We start from the raw sequence: 24169 nt of genomic DNA on the forward strand, positions 1-24169 counted from the left end.
TATATATATATATATATATATATATATATATATATATATATATGTCACATGTTTTTTTTGCTGAATTTGAAAATTAAGGGAGAAAATTAGATCTATTTCAGCCTTATTTTGGCCTCATCAGCTAGCCATACCCCCACTGGGACTTGAACCTGCAAACCTTTGCCTTGTAAGGCAGGGAATTAACCTCTAGGCTACAGTATCCAATCCCTTCAGCTCTGCACCAGGGAAGGGTTGCATATTTTTGTCTCGAATCACCCTGGTGTATTGAAGGAACATCACAGCTCCTTTTTTTGCCTCTCAGCCCAACCCAGGGCCATTTCCAAGGCAGTTAATTTTATTGACAGCCGACAATTCTATCTGTATGTGTCACATGCTTTTTTTTGCTGAATTTGCATATATGTATGTATGTATGTATGCATGCATGCATGTATGTATGTATGATAAGCTCATGGCAATCATTTATTTTGATTAGATTTTATAATCAATAAATCAGAATAGAATTGGAAGGGACCTTGGAGGTCTTCTAGTCCAACCCCCTGCTCAAGCAAGAGACCCAATATCATTTCAGACAAGTATCTGTCCAGTCTTTTCTTTAAAACCTTCAGTACTTGTTAGAACAATTGTTCGTTGTTCTCACTGTTAGCAAGTTTCTCCTTGATTCCATATTGCTCCTCTCCTTGATTAGGTTTTCTTGTGAAAGCTCCTTGTCCACCTTTGGTCATGTCAGATTCTGAGGAGGATGACCCAGCCCCCTCCGGATACTTTGGCAAGTGGGGTTGCCAGCTGATGTAGAGAATGAGACTGAGGGGGAAAGTGGCCTGAATGAATGCCAAAAACTATTTGAATCAAATCATCTCTGATTCTCACCATAGTGGGCTGATATAACAATGGAGGAGTGGTCTCAGTCAGAGGATGAAGAAGAAATTAGAGTGGACAATTCATTATTAGACGTTAGATATAGACGATTTCTGAGAAGGCAACAAGGGTTACATAGGAAAAGGAAATAAGCTTACAGCTTTACCTCTTTGGGGTGTGCAGTCACTTCCACTCAGTATAAAAGCAAAGAATTTTGGGTAATTGGGTGTGGGGTTTCAATGCCGTTCATGGAAGGGGTGTTTGAGTGGTGGTGGTGGTGGGTTGCCTGAAAAAGGCTCTAGAACATGATTCCTGCCTTACTGAAAGACATTCTTTGCTAGATGATATTTGTCTGAGATTCTGGTGAGCTGTTTTATTCTCTTGAATGATAAATCGCCTCTGTTATCACTCTGTTATGCAACTAGGCCAAGTTGGTGCTTTTCCCAGACTTTGTTTACATTTCATTTTGGAGAGAAAAATTACTTTCTTTTTCTTGCCATTAAATCTGCTTTTCACTTTGTGCTGCTTTTGCCAATAAAGAAATGAAATAGTGGACTTTTGGGTCAGTGGTTTTGCTCTGAGAGGCTGTGCACAGAACAGTTGGCCTCAAATCAGTGGTGAGACCACACGTGGAGTACTGTGTACAGTCTGGTCACTGCACCTCAAGAACGATATAATGGAATTGGAAAAGGTGCAAAAAAAGGCAACAAGTATGATCAAGGAAATGGAGCACCTCCCTTATGAAACCAGGTTGCAACACCTTGGTCTCTTCAGCCTTGAAATACAGCGTTTAAGGGGTGACTTGATCGAAGTGTATAAAATAATGCATGGGATAGAAAAGGTGGATAGAGAAAAATTCTTTTCTCTGTCACACAATACTAGGACAAGGGGAAACTTCCTAAAGCTCATAGGTAAGAAAGTGAGGACAAATAAAGGGGAATATTTCTTCACCCAGAGGGTCATTGGTTTATGGAATTCACTTCCAAAAGAGGTCATGATAGCTGTCAGCATTGATAGCTTTAAGACAGAATTAGACAGATTCATGGATGCCAAGTATATCGGATGTCTATGTGCTTCCTCTATTTTGATTGAGGCAGGTAGGATTCCCCTGAGGACCATTTGTTGAGGGTCAAGAGAAAGGGAGGGATTTGCCTTCTCTTTCTGCTCAAGATCCCCATGTACAATTGGTGGGCCACTGTGTGAAACAGAATGCTGAACTCGATGGGCCTTCGCCTGATTCAGCATGGCTCTTCTTATGTTCTTATGTCCAGTTTCCATTCATTGACTCTCTCTTCTTTGTGGCAGCCCCTCAAATACTGGAATAGTGCTAGCATATCTGCCCTAGGTTTTCTTTTCTCTAGACTAGCCATGCCCAGTTCCAGCAACTGTTTTTCATATGTTTTAATCTACAGACCTTTAATCATTCGAATTGTTCTTCTCTACTCCCCCCCACCAAATATCAACATCTTGATTCAGTATTCCAGGTGTGATCTTACTAAGAATATTTATAAAGTAGTACTTTATGTGATTTAGATTCCATACCTGTGTTGGCTCCACACCGCTATGCAACCAAGGATTGCATTAGTTGTTTTGGCTGCTGCCATAGATTCCTGGCTCATATTTAAGTGATTGTCCATTAGAATTCCAAGGTCCCTCTCAGTTATTGTTTTTGAGCCAAGTTCCACCTAATCTATAGTCGTATCTTTAGTTTTTCATGTCTAAGTCTTGCTTTTTTCCACATTCATGTCTTGCTTTTTTCCACATTAAATTTCATGTTTGTTCAAGTCTTTTTTTTTTTTTTTAAAAAAAGACCTTGAGCTTGTTTTCTGGGCTGTTGGCTATTCCTGCTAGCTTAGTGTTATCTGCAGATTTGATGAGTTCCCTTTCTATTCCCTAATCTAAATCATCTAATGTTTCATAATACAGCAGATACATTTGTTAATGTGCTAAATATTATGGCATCTGACATCTCAGCCTCCTTGTGCTGACTAAAATTACAACCTCCAAATCTTTTTATAACTGCTATTTGTCAAAAATAAATAAACAAGTACTGTGAATCATTATTCATTGGACTATATGTTATAAGGCTATTTCATCAATTATTACTTTCAGTTGATTTGTGTCTATATAAAACTCCATGTTTTGGTGCTGTTTAAAACTGAAATCTGATATTTTAGTCCAATTATTTATTTCTAACTTATATTTGACTCTGATTACTTTAAATGATTGCTACTTGGCATGGCTATTTAATAGAGTGTTATCTGCAAAATATAAATGATACCAGTATAGTGCTGTACTGAAACTTTTGGGGATATTTGGGGCTTGTTTTCTATGTATGCTGAGGGGAAACTAATTGGATGTGCAATGAAGAGAAGGCCCTTCATTCAAGGAAGTACAGTACATGGAGGTAAATCACATTAAAGTAATATTATGTAAGATGCTGAGTGTAACATTCTCACTTATGGGCTGAATATTACAGAATTCATTGGTATTGTTGCTATTACTTTAAATTTGCTTCTTATATTGTTTTTAAAAGAATTTTAAATTAGGCTTATTTCCTTAATGTAATATTCAAAAATATAATTTAACATAACCTGAATAGTTCCCTTTTTTATTGTAGCAGAACAAGATATCAACGTCTACTGTGGAGTTCAGGCAATTTCTATGAAGATTAATTTTTGCACTGTCCTGTTTTCTGGTTACTCTGAAACTGATTTAGCACTAAATGGGAAACACGGGGACTCTCACTGCAGGGGATTTATAAACAACAACACATTTCCAGCAGTGGTAATTTTTATAATCAATCTCAGCACTTTGGAATCCTGTGGAAGTTCTTTAATGGTAAGACAAGAACCATCAGAAGCTAAATACAATTGTTAGGTGTTATTAAGCATCTGAAATTGTGTGAAATAAGGGCAGGACATATAAATATGAATGTTTTTAATTTAAAGATCAATAATGTTGTGACTGTTGCTAGATTGCCTCATTCATTGCAAAGAAGTGTTTATTCCTATATTATGCAATGCAATCATGATTTTGCCAACTTCAATTTGTGAAACAAAACAGTAATAATAGACAATTCTTATTGGAGGGAATAAATGGAAAATGTCATCTATTAACTGTTCTGTCTCCTTTTAAACAAACAGTTTATATTTGATTTATATATTCAATTTAGAACCTCAAATTTAGATTCTAGTTTGCTAGTAAGGAAGAACTGTTCTGGCCAATTCCATAATAAGGAGTACAGAATTAAGACCTATGATTTTGATGAAATGTTTAGACTCTTCCAAGAAGATTCTCTCCCTCCCTTCCTTCTATTTCATTATGACATGTAATATCATTGCAATGAAGCTTTTACCTGCATGTAATAATAATCTGTATATTCATCCCTGTCCTATCATGGTATATTTTGCCAATAGTGCCTAATAATCAGTGATGGTCAGGAACGCAGTTCCGGTAGCAAAATTTGGAGCTCCATCCCAGAGCACCCAATCTGCACTGAAAGATGTTGAAATAAAATGCATAAGCCACACCCACAGTGTGGTAGTAAAAATTTTGGAAGCCCATCACTGCTAATAATATACTAGTCAACATCATTTATTTATTTATTTATTTATTTGTTTGTTTGTTTGTTTGTTTGTTTGTTTATTTATTTATTTATTTATTTATTTATTTATTTATTTATTTATTTATTTATTTATTTATTTATTTATTTATTTATTTATTTATTTATTTATTTATTTATTTATTTATTAGATTTGTATGCCGCCCCTCTCTGAAGACTCGGGGCAGCTCACAACAACAATAAAAACAATATAACAGTGGAACAAATCTAATATTAAAAACATATAAAATCCTATCATTACTTAAAAACCAAACTGCAACATTCATACCAAACATAAAACAAAGTATAAAAAATACCGTGGGGGAAAAGTGTCTCAACTTCCCCATGCCTGGCGGTATAAGTGAGTCTTAAGTAGTTTATGAAAGACAGGAAGGGTGGGGGCAGTTCTAATCTCCGGGGGGAGTTGGTTCCAGAGGGCCGGGGCCACCACAGAGAAGACTCTTTCCCTGGGGCCCACCAAATGACATTGTTTAGTCGACGGGACCCGGAGAAGGCCAACTCTGTGGGACGTTATCGGTCACTGGGATTTGTGCGGTAGCAGGCGGTTCCGGAGGTACTCTGGTCCAATGCCATGTAGGGATTTGAAGGTCATGACCAACACTTTGAATTGTGATTGGAAACTGATCGGCAGCCAATGCAAGCCACGGAGTGTTGAAGAAACGTGGGCGAATCTTGGAAGTCCCACGATGGCTCTCGTGGCTGCGTTCTGCACGATCTGAAGTTTCTGAACACTTTTCAAAGGTAGTCCCATGTAGAGAGCGTTACAGTAATTGAACCTCGAGGTGATGAGGGCATGAGCGACTGTGAGCAATGACTCCCTGTCCAAATAGGGCCACAACTGGTGCACCAGGCGAACCTGGGCAAACGCCCTCCTCGCCACAGCCGAAAGATGATGTTCCAATTTCAGCTGTGGATCGAGTATTTAGAAGTGTGAGAGGGCATTCACAGTGATTGCTATTGCTCTTAGAAGTATGTAAATGAGAAATGAGTGGAAAAATTGAATTGGAAATTCAGTATAACTTTGGAGGCAAATCTGACCAGAAGAGGAGTGGAAGGGGAACAGCCCCCACATTATACAAAATCAGTGGGATGGTTTGCCAGAATTAAAAAATGGAAGCGCTATAACACAGCTATATGGTACAGAAGTAATTGATACAGAAAGTCAGTGGAGAAGAAATTCCTGCATTCAACCAGAGAATTCTGACAGATGCCATTTGAAGAATGGTTAATACTAAGAAAGAAGATAAGTATTGAATCAGCAGGAAGAGATAAATGATTGGATAGTGTTGTGATTCCGTCTGAGGCCCCTCAGGGAACGGCTGATCCTCTGCCGGCTTCCTGCTCAGAGGGGGAGGATGAGGAACAGGAGGTTCAGGCAGACGGGGAGGAGGAATCTCAGGCTGAGGGAGAGGGAGGACAGCCAGAGTCCCCCGAGAGGGAGCTCTCCCCAGCAAGCAGCCTGGATTCCTTAGATGAAAATGCACAAGCAATAATCGATCTCCGGCAGAGAAGAGCAACACAATGAAGGGGACAATTATCCAGGTACTTTCAGCACTAAAGAGGCAACAGCTGTGTTTGGGTGTGGTGCTCTCTGGAAAGGCTGAAAAGGCAGACCCACCCTTCCTGGCTTGTATTATCTTTGGGAGTCCTGGGACCTGGCTGTGATCTTTGGCGTCTTGGAATTCTGGTTTGTGACTTTGAATACTGAAACCTTGGGGGGAAAAGGTGTGGGTCTTATTCTCTACAGTGGTGGGTGTGCCAGCAAGAAGTCTGCTGTATTGTCTGGCAATCAGGACTCTGCTGTGAAGTCTCATAGCCTGCCTGTTGGGAAGAACAGGTTTTTCTCTGTGTTTATTTTTCAAACTATAAAGTGCTTTTGCTTTTACCAGCGTGTCTGGCTGCTTTTTCCAGTTGGTATTGAAGTCTGGGGGCACCCAGACAGAACAGATAGTAACCATCCTTAAGATTAATTTAGGAAAAGAGAAGTAAGAGAATCTAAAATAATAAATGTCTCAGAGTTAAGCTTTCATTTATTACAACCAACCTCTCCAAAGTGTTAGGTGTTAATCAGGGAAAGCGAAAGAGGTGAAAAACTTACTGTTTGGGTTGGACCAGTACAGAGAGAGATTCAAGATTAAAAACTAGTCTAACTATAGGAAATAAGATTTTAAAAAATAGAAAAGTAATATACAGAGGGTTTTGTATATAATTGAAATGCATTTTTAGAAAATCCGATGTTCTACTTGGTTGCCACTAATTTACATAGGAGGGCTTATAAAAAATTCTTTCACTTATCTACTTCCTCCAAATCCCCAGGCATGGCTTGACATTACTCTAAACTATTTTTCAAAATGAAAACATTCTTGTGAGGACAATTAATGACTTCCAAAAATATTTTTTTCTACACAAAAATGCTGCAAAAACACATTACTAGTGATGTGATTTACCATCATTCCCAGCTGTTGTTAGGAAATAGGTATACATAGACTTTGCTTGAGATGGCTTTTTCTTGAAGCTGGTAAAATAAGATTTCAAGTTCAAAAGAACTCAAGTTCCCCCTAGCAAACTCAATATTAATCCAAACATACATGGTTTATCTGTTGTACTTTCAGAAATAGATTAATCACCCACAGTGGTAAAGAATGACTATGATAGAATTGATTGGCAATGATAGTCTTTATTATTTCAATTGGTATGGGATGGGCAGTGTAGGATAGTAATCACAAATAATTCTTACAGAATGAAGAGGGTTTTAATTGAAGTTAGGCTTGCCTGAAATATTCTTAAATGTTGTGAGTTGGACCAATTTGGAAATTATATTAGCTTGCAACATAGCCATATTATTCTTTCTTTTTCCTCTTCCTCTAAATGCAAACATTACAAATTTGAATATTAACCACTCCTGTCAGTTTTGAACTTGAAAGCCACAGTAAAAATGTCAAAATGTAATACAATTCCAACATATAAGCTTTAACTCTCTGTAAATTCAATTTTCTTGCTTTACTCTAATAGGTAACCTCAGTTCCAGGCATCAATGCATATGGCAATACATCCACAGTTCAAATAGGTAATATTTCAGGATATATTGATACCCCAGATCCACCAACAATCATCAGCTATTTACCAGGACTTCTGTATAAATTTAGCTGTAGCTATCCTTTGGAATACCTAGTCAACAATACACAGCTTGCTTCGTAAGTATGAATAGTAGATTAATTTTTAAAGAAATGAATACTGTTTTTATAATCTAAAGTTACTTATTGTTCCATTTTTATCATGAAACTCTTGAGGTTTTAGAGAATTGGAACTGGTTGTGTTCGGTAATAATAATAATAATAATAATAATAATAATAATAATAATAATAATAATAATTTATTAGATTTGTATGCCGCCCCTCTCCGAAGACATATGTTCTGACCTAGGCTTCCTTAGAAACCATGCAGCAGAGTCTTAGTCCCAGTAAAACCTCTTTTATTTACATGATTGTGAATTCTTTTCATTCACAGTCTGCAAGGCTTATCAAACAGTGTGTCAGATGAATATTTATAAACACACACCTTATCTCACTTGTAACGCTGCCAAAGAACTAGTTTTCAAACACAGGCAAGACAAAACTTGGCACAGAGTCTATTACAGCCACAAATAGCAGTTTCCAGTCTTGCAACAACCAAAAGAACTAATTGCTTCCTGGAAAAACTCATATCCTCACATTATTAATCTTCCAGGTGTGTCCTTACTTCCAAGTCGACCCTATTTTCATAGTTGTTCTTATCTTCTGGCAGCATTGCCCCATTCTTTGTCTCAGATGCAGAGCCTTCCCCAGAATCCAGGACTGGTGCATGTTCTTCCCCAAACCTCCACATTGTCCAAATCTGCTGCCAGCTGCACTGGTGGACCACAAAAGCATACTACATTCCCAGCACAAGACATATGTATGAATTTTGGCATACATATAATTGTCATCACTCATGAGAATCTAGAGAAGGGAAAAAAGAAAGAAGACATGAGAAAAACAGTATGAAAAGAATGTGATTCTCAGGATTTAGTTTACTATTTGATTTGAACTAAGTCTATTGTTTTACAATATTTTTTTCCCTTCCAAAATATTTATTAATCACAAAGTAAAAATTTAGATTCTTCCCTGAGCATAACTAAACAAAACAGTTATTGAACTGATTTCAGATATGGTTAATTTTAATACAGTATATGGCTCAGAAATACATGCTATCCTATACATTACTGGATGAATATTTTGTCTTTACTTCCTAATTATTTGCTTATGAATTCATTGCTCCTTTGTGAGTAAGATAAATAGTTGCAAAATTTGGTAAATAAATAAAAATTAGCTTATATGTCTTGTTTTATAAGAAAGAACTGAATATGGGACGTATTAAATAGTTTCACTTTCTAATCTATTCATAGGTCATCAGCTGCAATTTCTATAAGAGAGAACAATGGTACATTTATAAGCACTTTGAATTTGCTCCTTTACAATGTAAGTAGAAATAAATGGCCTAAATATATTTGTTCTGTTACACAAAAGTTCTAGAATTTTTTTTTGCCATTTATTCATTAAAAAAAAAAAGTCTTTAAACTTGCATGAAACTTCTTTCATCAGGGATGAAAGGAAACATATCTGGTTTAATGAAACTTCTGAAAGTCCTTAACATCCGAAAGTCATTTTCAAGCAATTTCCTAGAGTGGTTAAGAGAAGAAGTATAAAAATCGAATGTACATTTGAAGATGCCAAATCTTGATTTAGACAAGATGACTTTCTCTCAGTTTGTCAACTTCCAAAACCTGCAAGAGACCAGTGTCTTGTGATATCTTCATGGAAAATCTCTTTTGGGCAATCTTGGGTCCTTTCTTGCTCTAGAGCAGGGGTCTCCAACTTTGGCAATTTTAAGTCTTATGGACTTCAACTCCCAGAATTCTTCAACCAGCTGTTGATGTCCACAAGTCTTAAAGTTGCCAAGGTTGGAGACCCCTGCTCTAGAGAACAATTCCTAGGCGCTGATCTGTTCAATGACTTGTCTTTCTGTTGTGATTCTTGGCTCTGGATTCTGCAGAGCCATCTTTGATACACTATTGCTTTCTTGGAAGTCAATTAGAGAGTAGGTTTTTATCACCTCTTTTCAGAATTAAAAAGTGCTATCCTATTTTTCTTCTTTTTCTAAAGTAAAACTGGCCGTATCACCTTTTAAGCCTTTTTCATACAATTAATTTCTAGCATTTAATAATTCCTTTTGGACCTTTTTAAATGAAACTAATTCTTTAATAATAATAATAATAATAATAATAATAATAATAATAATAATAATAATAATAATAATTATTATTATTATTATTATTATTATTATTATTTATTAGATTTGTATGCCGCCCCTCAGGGCAGCTCACAACAATAATCAAACATTGCAACAAATCTAATATTAAAAGAGAAAAATATATAAAACCCCAACAATTAAAAACCATGCAACATAACATAACAAAATATAACCAAAACATAAAATATAAAAGCCTTGGGGAGGTGTCTCAGTTCCCCCATGCCTGATGATATAGGTGGGTCTTGAATAATTTGCGAAAGACAAGGAGGGTGGGGGTTGTTCTAATCTCCGGGGGGAGTTGATTCCAGAGGGCCGGGGCCGCCACAGAGAAGGCTCTTCCCATGAGGCCCGCCAAATGACATTGTTTGGTCAATGGGACCCAGAGAAGACCACCTCTGTGGGACCTTATCAGCCGCTGGGATTCGTGCGGTAGAAGGCAGTTCCGGAGGTATTCTGGTCCACTACCATGTAGGGCTTTAAAGGTCATTACTGACACTTTGAATTGTGACCGGAAACTGATCGGCAGCCAGTGCAGGCCACGGAGTGTTGTAGAAACATGGGCGAATCTGGGAAGCCCCACGATAGCTTTCGTTGCCGCATTCTGCACGATCTGAGGTTTTTGAACACTTTTCAAAGGTAGCCCCATGTAGAGAGTGTTGCAGTATAATTGCAGTATAAATTAGTATAATTGCTAGAAATTAACTTTGATCAAATTAGAATAAAATGAAACTCACTCATCACCATAATTAGAAAATGAAACTTGATAAAATTGCTTCTGTCTCTTTGATAGCTGTGTGTCACATTGCTCATTCTTGGTTTTTAACCAGTGAATATCCCATGATCTTTTACACAAGTACTGCTACCAACCAAGATGTTATCCTACATTGGAACATCTGAGTTTTATCTGATGTGACCAACTTTGGATCTGTCTCTGATAAATTTCATTCTATGTAGAATAATATCCCAAACATATCTCAAACGATATTATTTTGAGTTTTATTTCTGTCATTTTGTATATTAGCTATGCCATCAAAATTCAAAAGATCTGAAAATTTGATAAACATTTTCTCCATAACTTTAACCAAGTCATTAATAAATCTTTGGACCAATACAGAGCCATACTTTCTGGCATTGAACTTGACCCAATTTAATATAAAAAACCTCTTTGATTGTGATTTTCAAGCCAGATATGTATTCAAAATCATGCCATCCAATCTACATATAATTAGTTTGCTAATCAGGATGTCATGGCACACTTGTCAAATGCTCACTAAAGTAAAACTATTTTATTACTACACTTTATATACTACAGCATATAAGCTATTATATGAAAAGACAGAAAGAAAGTCAATCTGGCAATAAAAATTAGACAATTGCACATTGTTACCACACCAAAGATTGCAATGTTGTTTTTGAAATGCTTACCGATTTATCAATTTCTTTAAAATAATTTAAAAATTATAGTTTCTTCTGTGTCCTGGAATGCAATTGGAGTGTCCTCAGTTGAAATTCATTCAAGGTGTACAGAAATTCTATGTCTATCAGCTTCAGTCTTCAAAGCAGGCCTTTGCTCTTCACAAGTTCACTGTTTAACAAGGGTCTTTCTTTTTCACAAATTTGTTCTTTCTATTATTTTTACATCTCCAATGTAAAATTGTATTCAAAGTGAATGGGATCTTTTTGGCCTTTAAAGATTTAGTTTCCATTTTTTCCCTTTTCCTTTAACACTTTTCAGGTGCTAATTAGCTGCTATTTCAGCTAAGGGAAATAGCAGCTTTAAAATCTTTAAAAATCCAAATTGAAAAATTGATTTTACCTGTGAGTTTGTCTCTTTCTCACCGGGTCATAGCACTTTGTCCATTCACTACTCCTGCGCAAACACTTAGTCCATTTGTCCCAGCTTTGGAGCAGTCATTTAATTCAATTCAATTCAATTTATTAGATTTGTATGCCGCCCCTCTCCGAAGATAGCCGATATCAAGATCTTAAAATCGAACTACAATGACACTGGCATAAACCAGTACAGGTGGTCCAAGTAGTAATTGGCACACTGGTCACTGTGCCAAAAGATCTCCGCTGGCATTTGAAAACAATAAACATTGAGAAAATCATGATCTGTCAGTTGCCACCATGCTTGGATCTGCATGCATCATACAAAAATACATCACACAGTCCTGGACGCTTGGGAAGTATTCGACTTGTGATATGGTGATATGAAATCCAGCATATAAATCTCATTTGATGTGTATTACTGGGGTTTTTTGTTAATAAAATATTATTATTATTATTATTATTATTATTATTATTAATAATAATAATATAAGCATTGCATGGACAGTTTTTGGAGAAGATTGAAGGCAAAGTGGATAAAGAAAAGACCTGGTCATGGCTTACAAGTGGAACAATCAAAAAGGAGACAGAAGGACTAATACTGGCGGCACAAGAACAGGCCATTAGAACAAATGCTGTCAAAGCCAGAATTGAAAAATCAACAGACAAACCAAAGTACAGACTATGTAAAGAAACAGATGAAACAATCGATCACATACTCAGCTGCTGCAAAAAGACCTCACAGACTGACTACAAGCATAGACATGATGCTGTGGCACAGATGATCCACTGGAACTTGTGCCGGAACTACCATTTACCAGTGGCAAAGAACTGGTGGGATCATAAGCCCGAAAAAGTGGTCGAAAATGAGCAAGCAAAACTACTGTGGGACTTCCGACTTCAGACTGACTGAATTCTGAAGCATAACACACCAGACATTGTGATCGTGGAGAAAAAGAAAGTATGGATCATCGACATCGCAATCCCAGGAGACAGCAGAATTGAGGAGAAACAGCTAGAGAAATTAGTGGAATACAAAGATCTAAAAATCGAGCTGCAACAACTCTGGCATAAGCCAGTGAAAGTGGTCCCAGTGGTACTTGGCACGCTAGGCGCAGTGCCAAAGGATCTCAGCGGACATTTGAAAACCATCGGAATTGACAAAATCTCCATCTGTCAATTGCAAAAGGCCGCTTTACTGGGATCGGCAAACATAATTTGCCACTACATCATGCAGTCCTAGGTGCTTGGGAAGCACCCGACTGGTGATGAAATAGGAAATCCAGCATAGTGATCTCGTTTGCTGTGTTGTACTGACATAATAATAATCATTCAAATTTTGTTTTCAGTTTACAATGGAAGCATTCTGATTAATCAGCACTAAGATTGGCCCATCTGGCACCAGGCAACAGTAGTTCAACTGATTCAGCCTGGATATTGGTTCCACAAGGGTTCTACTAGCTGCTTCAGAAATCATACTTCCATTGCAAAAGAATGCACTTTCTCTGATATCCTAAGTATGCTTAGACTAATTACCTGATTTTTTTTAAAGTAGTCATAAGTACTCCTACAGAAAATATACAGCTTTTTAAACTTGGGGAAGCATTTTGTGTCATTTCAGAACTTTAACTCTCAGTAGTGAGAAATTCTGGCAGGGGTACAGGGGTGGGCAGCAGGCAGGACAGGGTGGAATGCAGTTCCACCGGCAGAAATGAAGCTGTGTGCCCAGCTTTTGCTGACCCTCCCTCCCATCCTCTTCCTCCTCGGAAAGAGGCATGGAGACCAGCACCAACAGGTGTTGCAGGGGGCCCGTTTCCTCTCCCCTCTTTTCTCAACAGCTGATCAGCACCCATTCGCCTAGCTACCCAGCCTGAGGCAGGGGGTGACCCAGGAAGGAGAGTGCGGGAAAAGCAAAACACATTGTCATCCCAGAGAGCGACACTGGTGAGGTTGTAAGTCAAGGACTTAATAGTTCATTTGAACGATGATGATCGTTCAAGCCACTCCCACCTGGTCACATGGCCGGTAAGCCACTCTTTACCCAGACACATGACCATCAGGCCACACCCACAAAATATGCCACACCCACAGTGTGGCAGTAAAATTTTTGGCTCCCATTACTGCAGGGGTGGGCTACTGTCCAGACAGGGAGAGAATGCAGTGGGGTAGTGAAAATGGAAAATCCACTCCAGAGCACCCAATTTGCACTGAAAAATGTTGAAAGAAAATGCAAGGCGTCTTGCATAAGCCACGGCCACACTGTGATAGTAAAAATTTTGGTAGCCCTTCACTGGATTCTGGGACTTGTACTTCTTCATCATCAGGAATTTCAAAAAATAATTTCAAAAAATATTTACCCCTAATATAAATCAGTGTTATATTTACCCCTAATATAAATCAGTGTTCTTTTTGCTAGCTAGGGTAGCTAATATTTTACATTGTTCTTGATGGCAGATAATGCTTTCTATTTATTAGCATGATAATTAAATTTGAATATAGGTAATTGAAAAATTTTGTATTGAATAAATAGGGTCACTGAGTAGGAAATGTGAAGAATTTAACTGATTTTTATTTATTAAGCCAACACTAATCTTCCAAATCTTACTTTGTGTTGATTAGATTTTTTTTCTTTATCCATTCAAATATATAATTTAAAAATCATCTTTTCATCACCAAGCTGGTATTTTACTAAATTACAATTACATTTTCAAGATTATTATTCATCTCATCATGGACTTAGAGTATAATTCATGCAGTTGATTTAAAAGTCTGTGCTTTAGATTTCAGATGAGCTACCAATATCATAGCAGAATAATAGTAACTGTAATTAAACCAATATCTTGTTCTGCTTTCCAGGGAAATGCAGGCCTAGAAACTGCATTAAAAGCTGCTAGATTAAAACTATTACTTCCACTCTTAAAATAGTGTATGTACACAATCAGAGAGAAAGGAGCAAATTTCTCCATTCCCCTAGTCATAATGAATGGGGTAAAGAGGGTTACCAATAGCTATCCTATTGCAAGACTCAGTACAGATGGATCATTCACTGAATCCAATATCCATTCTCTACTAATTTGCTTTCTACAGTAAAGTGTCATTCCATTTTGAGAACTTTTTTTATGTTGTCGTCTTTGGGACATTTCTAATAAATCGATAGTGATATAATCTTTGGAAGAACACAAACTGGAACAGAGTTGATTCAGACAAACTTGCCCTGGTGGTGTGTGTGTCTATTCATTACCCCAAACTGATTATACTATTATCAGAAGTATAATAACTGTGATATAGCTTCATAAGCAATAATCTATCTGAAGCACTCTGAAAAAGAACATGTAGCATTTTGGGGCACTCTTTTATCCTCAACTTTCTCATACTGGAATGAAATGTCTGTAAAGAAAGTAAAGATCATTATATTGCATTATGCAATGCAATGCACTGCAAAATTGTGGTTACAGTTTCTTGCAGATCTGCCTTGTTCCACATTGAAAGGTTAGGAGTGAAAAGCCAGATTTGGGATAACAGCTTTTCTTTCTTTTCCTAAAGGAAATAAATGCTGACAGTATGTTAAAAGTACCTGAAATTTGTCAAATACTTGACATTCAATTTGCGGATTATATTTGCAAAACAAAATTCTCATTCTGCTTAAGTAGAAGGTTGCAACATTGGATTAATTCCTTTTGTGGTGTTGGTGCTCCTAAAGAATTAATACATATGTATAAATCTACTATTGAATTTATTAGGATTACTTGGTGAACAAGGGATGCTTTTGAGAAATGATTGTGTTGGGGTCAAGATATTACTCTATGAGGACCATAATTAATTAAGTATGAATACGAAGGATACTAATTTCCATATATTAAAATGTAATATACTCTAGTGCTGTGCTGTGTTTGCTTAATGAATTAAGGTACAATTATCCACTATTGCCTCTGAGTGATTTAAATACTGCTAAGGAAGTGTGCATTCTCAGATTAATAAAACTAAAAGCTATTGGCATATTCACTTCATTAGCCCTGCTTTTTTTGATAACATATTACTTAATAAATGCAAATACTTCTGTAACCATACATAGTCATTTTCAAACATGACAATTTAATATATATAAATGGAGACCTAGGAAATAAAATAGAGTTGGAAGAAGGAGGAGATAATTACACGGAGATAATAGTAATGCACCCGGGGCTAAAAAGAACCAGCAGTCAAAAATTCATGTTAGGGAAATTTGAATTCATGTTTGGGAAAGCACATGACTTAAAATATAATTTGATCTATATCTTTTACATCAATGTCATAAAAAATATGGCTTCGTAAATTTATATGTAATTCAATCCAAGTGATAATTTAAATGCTCTGCAGGCTGCTACTCTTCCTCATATACCGGTACATACATTTTTTTAAAAAAAGCAGCACAGCATTCATATATAACCTTGTAATTTTGCAGTTGTAAAATAAAGTTACCTGGCTTTGATGCCCCACTAAGCAAGAAGAGATTTCATTCAAAGCAGGAACTCCAGATTTTTAACAGATGCTTTCACAATTTAATTGGATATTAAAACTTGGCATCTACTGATTTTGTTAACCTTATATTATCTAAAGGCATTTTTATTTTTTAGGAATTTTAAACTAATTAAACTAAAATAGAAATATACTATCATCATCATCATCATCATCATCATCATTATTATTATTATTATTATTATTATTATTATTATTATTTATTGGATTTGTATGCCGCCCCTCTCCACAGACTCAGGGCAGCTAACAACAGTGGTAAAACAACATGAACAATCCAATTAATAAAAACAACTAAAAAACCCTTATTATAAAAAAACCAAACATACACACAAACATGCCATGCATAACTTGTAGTAGACTAGGGGGAAAGGATAACTTAACTCCCCCATGCCTGGCGACAAAGGTGGGTCTTAAGCAATTTGTGGAAGACAAGGAGGGTGGGGGGCCGTTCTAATCTCTGGGGGGAGTTGGTTCCAGAGGGCCGGGGCCGCCACAGAGAAGGCTCTTCCCCTGGGCCCCGCCAAATGACATTGTTTGGTCGATGGGACTCGGAGAAGGCCAACTCTGTGGGACCTTATCAGCTGCTGGGATTCGTGCGGTAGAAGGCGGTTCCGGATGTATTCTGGCCCAATGCCATGCAGGGCTTTAAAGGTCATTACCAACACTTTGAATGGTGACCGGAAACCGATCGGCAGCCATTGCAGGCTGCGGAGTGTTGCAGAAATGTGGGCGAATCTAGGAAGCCCCACGATGGCTCATGCAATAGAGTTCATGAAATAATAAAACTATAATGTTTATCATCACAATAATACTTAACAAGGAAGAAAAAAAACTGATGATCCCTTGATAAATTATGCTATAATTATTATTTTTTAATAATATTCCTCCTCTTTTATCCCTTTGGTGGGAGAAAACCCTGTAACAACTATTGGCTTTCAACCCTTCATTATGGCAAGCAGGCAGACATCCTTCCTTCCTGTACTTCAGGAACAAACCCTAACCCTAAAATCAGGGGTGAAATGCTATTGGTTCAGCATGGTTCGGACATACTGGTAGCAGCAGCCACCAGTGGTTTGGAGAACTGGTAGTAGTGGCAGCACAAAATTCTGCTCACCCTCCTTGATGCTACCATTTTCTCTCTTTTAACCCTCTGCACATGTGCAAAGCAAGCAGAGTACATGTGTGTGTGCAAATCACATACTTCCAAACCAGTAGGGAGGGTAATTAGATTTCACTGCTGCCTAAAATCCACTATTTTTAATTTTGATAGAGGCCTGACATTTTGAATATTGTCAAAAATGTAACAAGAAATGGTTGGTCCAACCACATATGAATAATCTTACTGTTTTCACCAAAAATTTATTTGTTATTTATTAATTAGATTTCTATGCCACTCTTCCCGAGGCAACTCAGGGCATCAATACGATGTAATAACAGAACAAGTTGTAGTCAATTCTCATTAAAAAGTATATAAAGAAACTACATAATCAAACCTCATTTTAAGAAAAAAATGAAAGAAAAACCTCATTTTAAGAAAATAGAAAATTAATTACACATTGCTTAAAGCTATTATGGATATATCCATAATATATATCCATAATATATGGATATTACCAAAGTACATTGTTTTATGAAGACATAACTTTTCAGAGCTTTGTAAATCATAAATAACATATTACTAAATTTAGAGTTAAAGTTTTTACACCAAAATTTCTAACTACCGTATTTTTCGCTCCATAAGACGCAGTTTTTTTCCTCCCAAAGTAGGATGAAAAATCAGCCTCGTCTTATGGAGCGAAGATGCAGGCAGGGAGGGGGGAGGGAGGCTGCGAAGTCGGAAGCGCCATCCCGCCGGCTGGCTGGCTAGCTGCTGCCTGGCCCCCTCCCTCCCGGAGGAGGGTCTCCCTCCTCACCACCAGCGGCGCTCCCCCCGCCAGCCAGCCAGCCAAGCCCTGCCCGCCGGAACCGGCTCCTCGCTCTCCACCTGCCGCCCGCCGCGTTTGCAGGAGGTGGGGAGGGTCGGGCGGCCCGCCAAGGCCAGGAGGGACGCCGCTGCCCCCCCTTCCCTCTCTCCGCCCGCCGCTGCGCCGAGAGGAAATGCCGACAAAGGCTTTTCTCAGCGGAGGCCGGCGAAGGCGATATTCAATGCCCTGCCTGCCTCACCTTTGCCGAGAGCTCTCAGCAAGGGGGTTGTAGGAGAGGCGGGGCCGGCGGCAAAGGTGATATTCAATGTCGGGGGTGCACGGGTGGTTGCACGCGCTCCCTAACTCCCTGCTAGCCCACTCGGAATATTCAAAATAAGAAAAGCCTTTGCCGGTTAAGGTTTTTCTTATTTTGAATATTCCGAGTGGGCTAGCAGGGAGATAGGGAGTGCGTGCAACCGCCCGTGCGCCCCTGACATTGAATATCACCTTTGCCGCCGGCCCCACCTCTCCTACAACCCCCTTGCTGAGAGCTCTCGGCAAAGGTGAGGCGGGCAGGGCGTGCGCGCGTCACCGCTGAGAAGAACGGAGAGAGAACGAGAGTGAGTGAGAGCAACAGACAGCAAGATAGTGAGAAAGAGAGAGTGAGAGAAAGGGGGGGGAGAGAGAGAAAGAGAGGGGGAGAGAGAGAAAGAGAGGGAGAGGGAGAAAGAGAGTGGGAGAGGGGGGAGAGCTAGCAAGAGAGGGAGAGAGAGAGAGAGGGAAAGGGGGGAGAGAAAGAGAGAGGGAGAGGGGGGAGATAGCAAGAGAGGGAGAGAGAGAAAGAGAGAGGGAAAGGGGGGAGAGAAAGAGAGAGGGAGAGGGGGGAGAGATAGCAAGAGGGGGAGAGAGAGAAAGAGAGAGGGAAAGGGGGGAGAGAAAGAGAGAGGGAGAGGGGGGAGAGATAGCAAGAGAGGGAGAGAGAGAAAGAGAGAGGGAAAGGGGGAGAGAAAGAGAGGGAGGGAGAGAGAGGAGATAAAGGAAGAGGAGAGAGAGAAAGGAAGAGAAAGAAAGAAAGAGGGATAGAAAGAGAGAGAGAGAGAGAGATGCTCAGTGAGCCTTTCTTTGAAGTTGCCTTTCTTTCTTTCTTTCTTTCTTTCTTTTTCTCTCTTGCTCTCTTGCTCTTTCATTCTTTTTTCTTTCTCTTTCTTTCTTTCTCTTGCTTTCTCTCCTTCCTTCCCTCCTTCCATTTCTTTCATTCCCCCTCTCTATTTTTATTTCTCTTTCATTTTCTTTCTCTCTTTCTTGCTTTCTTTCTTGCTCTTTTTCTTTCTCTCTTTTACCTTCCCTTCCTCTATTTCTTCTTTTCTTTCTCCTTCCTACCTTCTTCCCTCCCTCCCTCCCTTCAGTCCTTCCTCTCTTCCTCTCCCCTTTCATAAGTTTCCTTGCTTTCTTCCTCTGTTCCTGTTTCTTCCCCCTTTCTTTCTTTCTTTCTTTCCTTCCTTCCTTCCTTCCTTCCTTTCCTCCCTCCATTTCTTGCTTTCCTTTTCCTTCCTCCCTTCTTTCCTCCCTCACTCCCTTCTTTCACTCCTTCCTCTCTTCCTCTCCCCTTTTTGGCTCAAAATATTTTTTTTCTATTTTCCTCCTCTAAAATCTAGGTGCGTCTTATCAGCAGGTGCGTCTTATAGAGCGAAAAATACGGTACTATAGAACTTCAAAAGCCTCCCACCCCACAAAGCATCTGGATCAAGTATACTGAATAACAGTTGTTTAAAGCTGGACAAATAAGATATATTACGGTTGTGAGCTGCCCCAGTCTGCGGAGAGCGGCAGCATACAAATCTAACTAATAATAATAATAATCTATATAAATTAATTATTTAATACTGCAAATATTTTTTTAAAATGTTACTTTAGAACTGAGCTTGTCCTGAATAATGTATATATGATAACCTCAGTTTACTCCAAAATACAGATTTTGATGTTATTCTTATCTGTGATGTTGCTATAATATAAGCATTTCATGGGAAACATGTCAAAATTATATCTGTTTCCCAGTATTTTCCATATATTGCCCTGGAAGCGGAATAATGACATGGAGACAGTAGCTGGGATTTAATATAGGGTTACTTTATTAAATTAGCATAAATTTAAATAATATAAATTTAAATAACATAAGGCAAATTTTATAACAAGTGTAACCAAAGGACCTCAGAGGCCAATAAATAAATTACCTGTTAAAACATTCATAGGCAATTATTGGGAATAATTCCTTGCTGAACCAGGTGAAGGTAACCACCTTCACCTGGATCCGAGCCATGCCTATAAGCGTGTGGGAGGAGCTCACCCTCCAATCCTGATGGGAAATTGGATAAGGCAAGTCCCATGGGCATCCCCCTCCAATCCCCGAAGTTGCACCAACCTATAGTTCATGGGGAGAGGTGGCCCATCATCTTTGAAAAGATGCCCAAAAGGAGAATGCACAGTTGCTTCTACTGCCCATTTCCACCCCTAACCTGCCAACCCCAGTGACCACAGGGAAGACAAATTGATCGAATGTGTATCTACATAGCGCCGCACCCCCTAACCAGTCTATCCCTAATGTTAGTGTGGAATAGGCAAAAAAATGGCCGCACCCATAGGAGAGACCACAAAAAATCCCTATTCGGCCCCGAGGCGACCCTGTTCAGACACACTGTATGATAGAGGAAGGTGGGTGGGTGTTCACATTCAGGACAGCCGAAGAAAAGGAGGAAGTTGCTTTGAGCCACCCTTAAATAGGGAGGCTCAGGACCTCCTCCTGAGCCCAGGAAGCACCACGCCTACTTGGTGCACTGTCAGAAGCCGAACTTCTGGCCACCACTGGAAGCTGGAGAGCGCACATGGGCAAACCGCGTCTATCCGGCTCCAGGGGCAATTTCGGCCAGTGTTTACAACATTAGTATGTCTTGACATATTCAGTAATCCTACTAAAGCCCTATCTAATACAAGGTTTAAATGGGGTCTTAAACTGAGACAAAATAATTCTGAAATTCTTTATTCCAGCTAGTAATTAAAGCTAATATCTAGAAGGAACTTTTATGAAAGAATTGTAATGCATGTAATCAAAGCAAGATATCCTTGCAAAAAAACTTGATTCCCAATTCTCTACATTTATTTAAAATTCTGTGATAGGATAAATGTGAGAAGACCTATCAAACTGTAAATCAAAGCAATTGATTTAAGTATTTGTTCCACATTCATATATTCAAAGAAATCTCAGAGAGACTATCTAACTAAGCCATTTTTTATTTGAATCAGAATGGGGTGACTTTAAATCTACTAGTTAAGGATTTCTAGAAATTATTACACCAAATAGAGTCATAGAGATGTTTTTTAAAATTTGCATAGATTGATATAGCAGAACTATATATTTGGGAGTACATATCAAGTTGCACACTTATCTGGTAATAACTTATTCAATGTGCCTTTGTTTTGTCAAATTGCGTTATAAGTGTGATTGCTTATTTATTTGCTTTTTTTAAAAAAATGAGATGCTACTCAATCTTATTTTAAATTTCAATTCAACATCAGCTTCTAATATAATATTTCAAATTATCAAAACCAAGTACAGTAGTACCTCTAGATACGAGCTGCTCTACATGCGAGTATTTCAAGATACGAGCTAGGAGGGGAGAGACATTTCTGTTCTACTCCCGAGCTGAAATTCGGGATACGAGCTGAGTGTCCACTAGGTGACGCAAGAATCCTTGCTTTTGGTTATCTCGGAGGGGAAAAAAGTTATTTGTTTTAGAATACGAGTTGCCTCGAGATACAAGCTCCCTTATGGAATGAATTATGCTCGTATCTAGGGGTACTACTGTATTAAATATATACTTGATAAGATGTAAAAATCTAAATGTGCTTTTTTTGAATGCCAATGAATGCCAATGAGTTCAGTACAATAGTTTCAACAGAATATATGGTGTATATTAGCAAAAAGTAGGGGTTGTAAAAGTAAAACTGTCCTTACTGTCTCAATATCTTTTTGATGTTAAGAAAAACTCTAGATAATTAAAAAATCATTCCTAACTGAAGAGACTGATTATTTGTATGTTAATGCATGTTAAAGTTTGATATATCAAGTCAGTGTAACACTTTTTAACCATTCACATAACATGATTAATATTTGATTTAGTTCCTTTACATACTGTCTGATGCCATTTGTACTTGTCACAAAATGTTATCTTTAAAACTACTGACATATGGTCCCTATAAGCTATAACATTAACTGCATTCATGCAAATGCATTTGGTCATATTAAATAATGTCAGTACACTGGTCCAGTTTTATGTGGTGCCCAATACACAATGTAAATCAGTTAAAGCTAAAAGCTATTTGTTTGCACACGTTCCATTTATTTTTAAATGACTGCAACAAATGAGAAAATCATCATGGATTTGTATCTTACGTGAAAGCCAGATTAATCTTTTATTGAAAACATGGATTTACCAATCTCGGTTACAACTTTTTCTCTGAAAAATGCCTACGGAACCACTGTTTAAAGAAAGAAATAGAAGCTCAGTCTAGACTTCTTTTAGTATTTTTCTCAATAGTCCCTTTACAGTCATTTGGTTAGTGATTATGTTTGCTTTTAAGTGGATAAAAAGGTGTAGGGGGAGCAATTTTGAGGAAAACTGTATAAACAAATTATAAATTACACTTTGTTCAACACTATTTCCCCTTCTTAAGAAGAGAGAGATTGCTAGGGTTTAAGTTGATATTTAAAAGTAGTGTGCACTAAAGGTTCCTTGCCTTGCAAAGAACTATGAATTATCTTGTTATTTCTATTAGAAAAGGTTTTACATTTCTGTAATCTCATTGTGCATTTACTATCTTCTTGTAGGACTCTACCTATAGCCAACAGCTGATTATACCCAACACAGGACTACCTTTGAAAACAAAAGTTTTTGCAGCTGTGAGAGCAACAAACCTGGATGGAAGGTACTGCCAATTATAATGATAAATTGGCTTTGCATTTAATACTCCTAGACACATCTTTGCCTAAGGTCCTTGGGATGTATGGAGTTGTGAACTTATGAACTTCTTCACACTGGTTGAGTTTACAAATTGTGTCTAACCAACCTGATTATATTGACTAACTTATTTTCTAAGTTGATCCAGCATTGCTGTTAATGGACTAAATGTTTTATTTTATTTATTATATTTGTTATACTTTGCTTTTATGATTGGTCCTGGATTGAATTAAATAAATAATTAGATTAGTTAGGTTCATTCAACCTGCTAATTTACAAAACACACACACACACACACACACACACAAACAAATAACTCCCATGAACTGTCTAAAATGAAGACATCTAACCAAGGTTAAGAATAATCAAGATTATTAGGTTGTCCAAAGCATCTGGTTAGTCTTTAATTGAATGCTGTATGAATGAATCCAGATCTCTGGCTTAGCTCACCCAGGATCATTAACTCTAACTCAAACTTATCATGGATAACATATCAGGATATCAGCCAAAATTTATTTTCCATTATATGCTCTCAATTTCTTTAAATAAGAATGGACAGCTTTAAATATATAAAGAATGTGAGCACATAGTTTAGGCATATGACACTTGACATTCAGAACGGAGCTTTTCTTTGGGCTTGTCAAAAATCTGTACTCAGTCACACTTTAATTGGTTCATAGTTTACATTATTTTAAAGTTGTGGATATTGATTATTGACTAGTCTTACAAACAACCTAAGCCAGTGATGGCGAATCTTTTTTTTGGCTCGGGTGCTAAAATGTAGAATTGTGTGGTGCACATATCTATTAATCTTTCAGCAGATTGATTCTTATCTTAGTAGTAGATAGGATTTTTTAGCAGAATACTGCTATTTGATACCTTCCATTTCTAGGCTGAAGTTTATTTGTGTATTTTTTTAAAAAAAAACTTGCTCAGCAGGCAGAAGATTTTAGTAGACACATTCACTTAAAATGCATAACAGATTAAAAGAGTTGAAAGGGACATTGTGGGTGTTCTAATCCATCCCTCTGCTCAAGTATGCATCTCTATATCATTCCAGACAAATGGTTGTCCCATTTCCTCTTAACAACTTCCAGTGA

The 24169-nt window shown here is 37.8% G+C and overlaps 1 protein-coding gene across 1 annotated transcript in view; it reads left to right on the plus strand.

The window, feature by feature from the left end:
• The window catches only part of ZPLD1 (zona pellucida like domain containing 1), a 62473-nt gene that overhangs the window by 25480 nt on the left and 12824 nt on the right, over positions 1–24169 (plus strand). Inside the window, exons 2-5 of the mRNA XM_070751722.1 lie at positions 3476–3696; positions 7493–7674; positions 8904–8976; positions 22940–23037. Of these exons, the coding sequence (XP_070607823.1) occupies positions 3520–3696; positions 7493–7674; positions 8904–8976; positions 22940–23037 (530 nt within the window). The 5' untranslated portion in view covers positions 3476–3519. The remainder of the gene's footprint in view (positions 1–3475; positions 3697–7492; positions 7675–8903; positions 8977–22939; positions 23038–24169) is intronic.

The sequence above is a fragment of the Erythrolamprus reginae genome, chromosome 4 (genome assembly GCF_031021105.1).
Source record: "Erythrolamprus reginae isolate rEryReg1 chromosome 4, rEryReg1.hap1, whole genome shotgun sequence".
In the NCBI taxonomy this organism is placed as follows: Eukaryota; Metazoa; Chordata; class Lepidosauria; order Squamata; family Dipsadidae; genus Erythrolamprus; species Erythrolamprus reginae.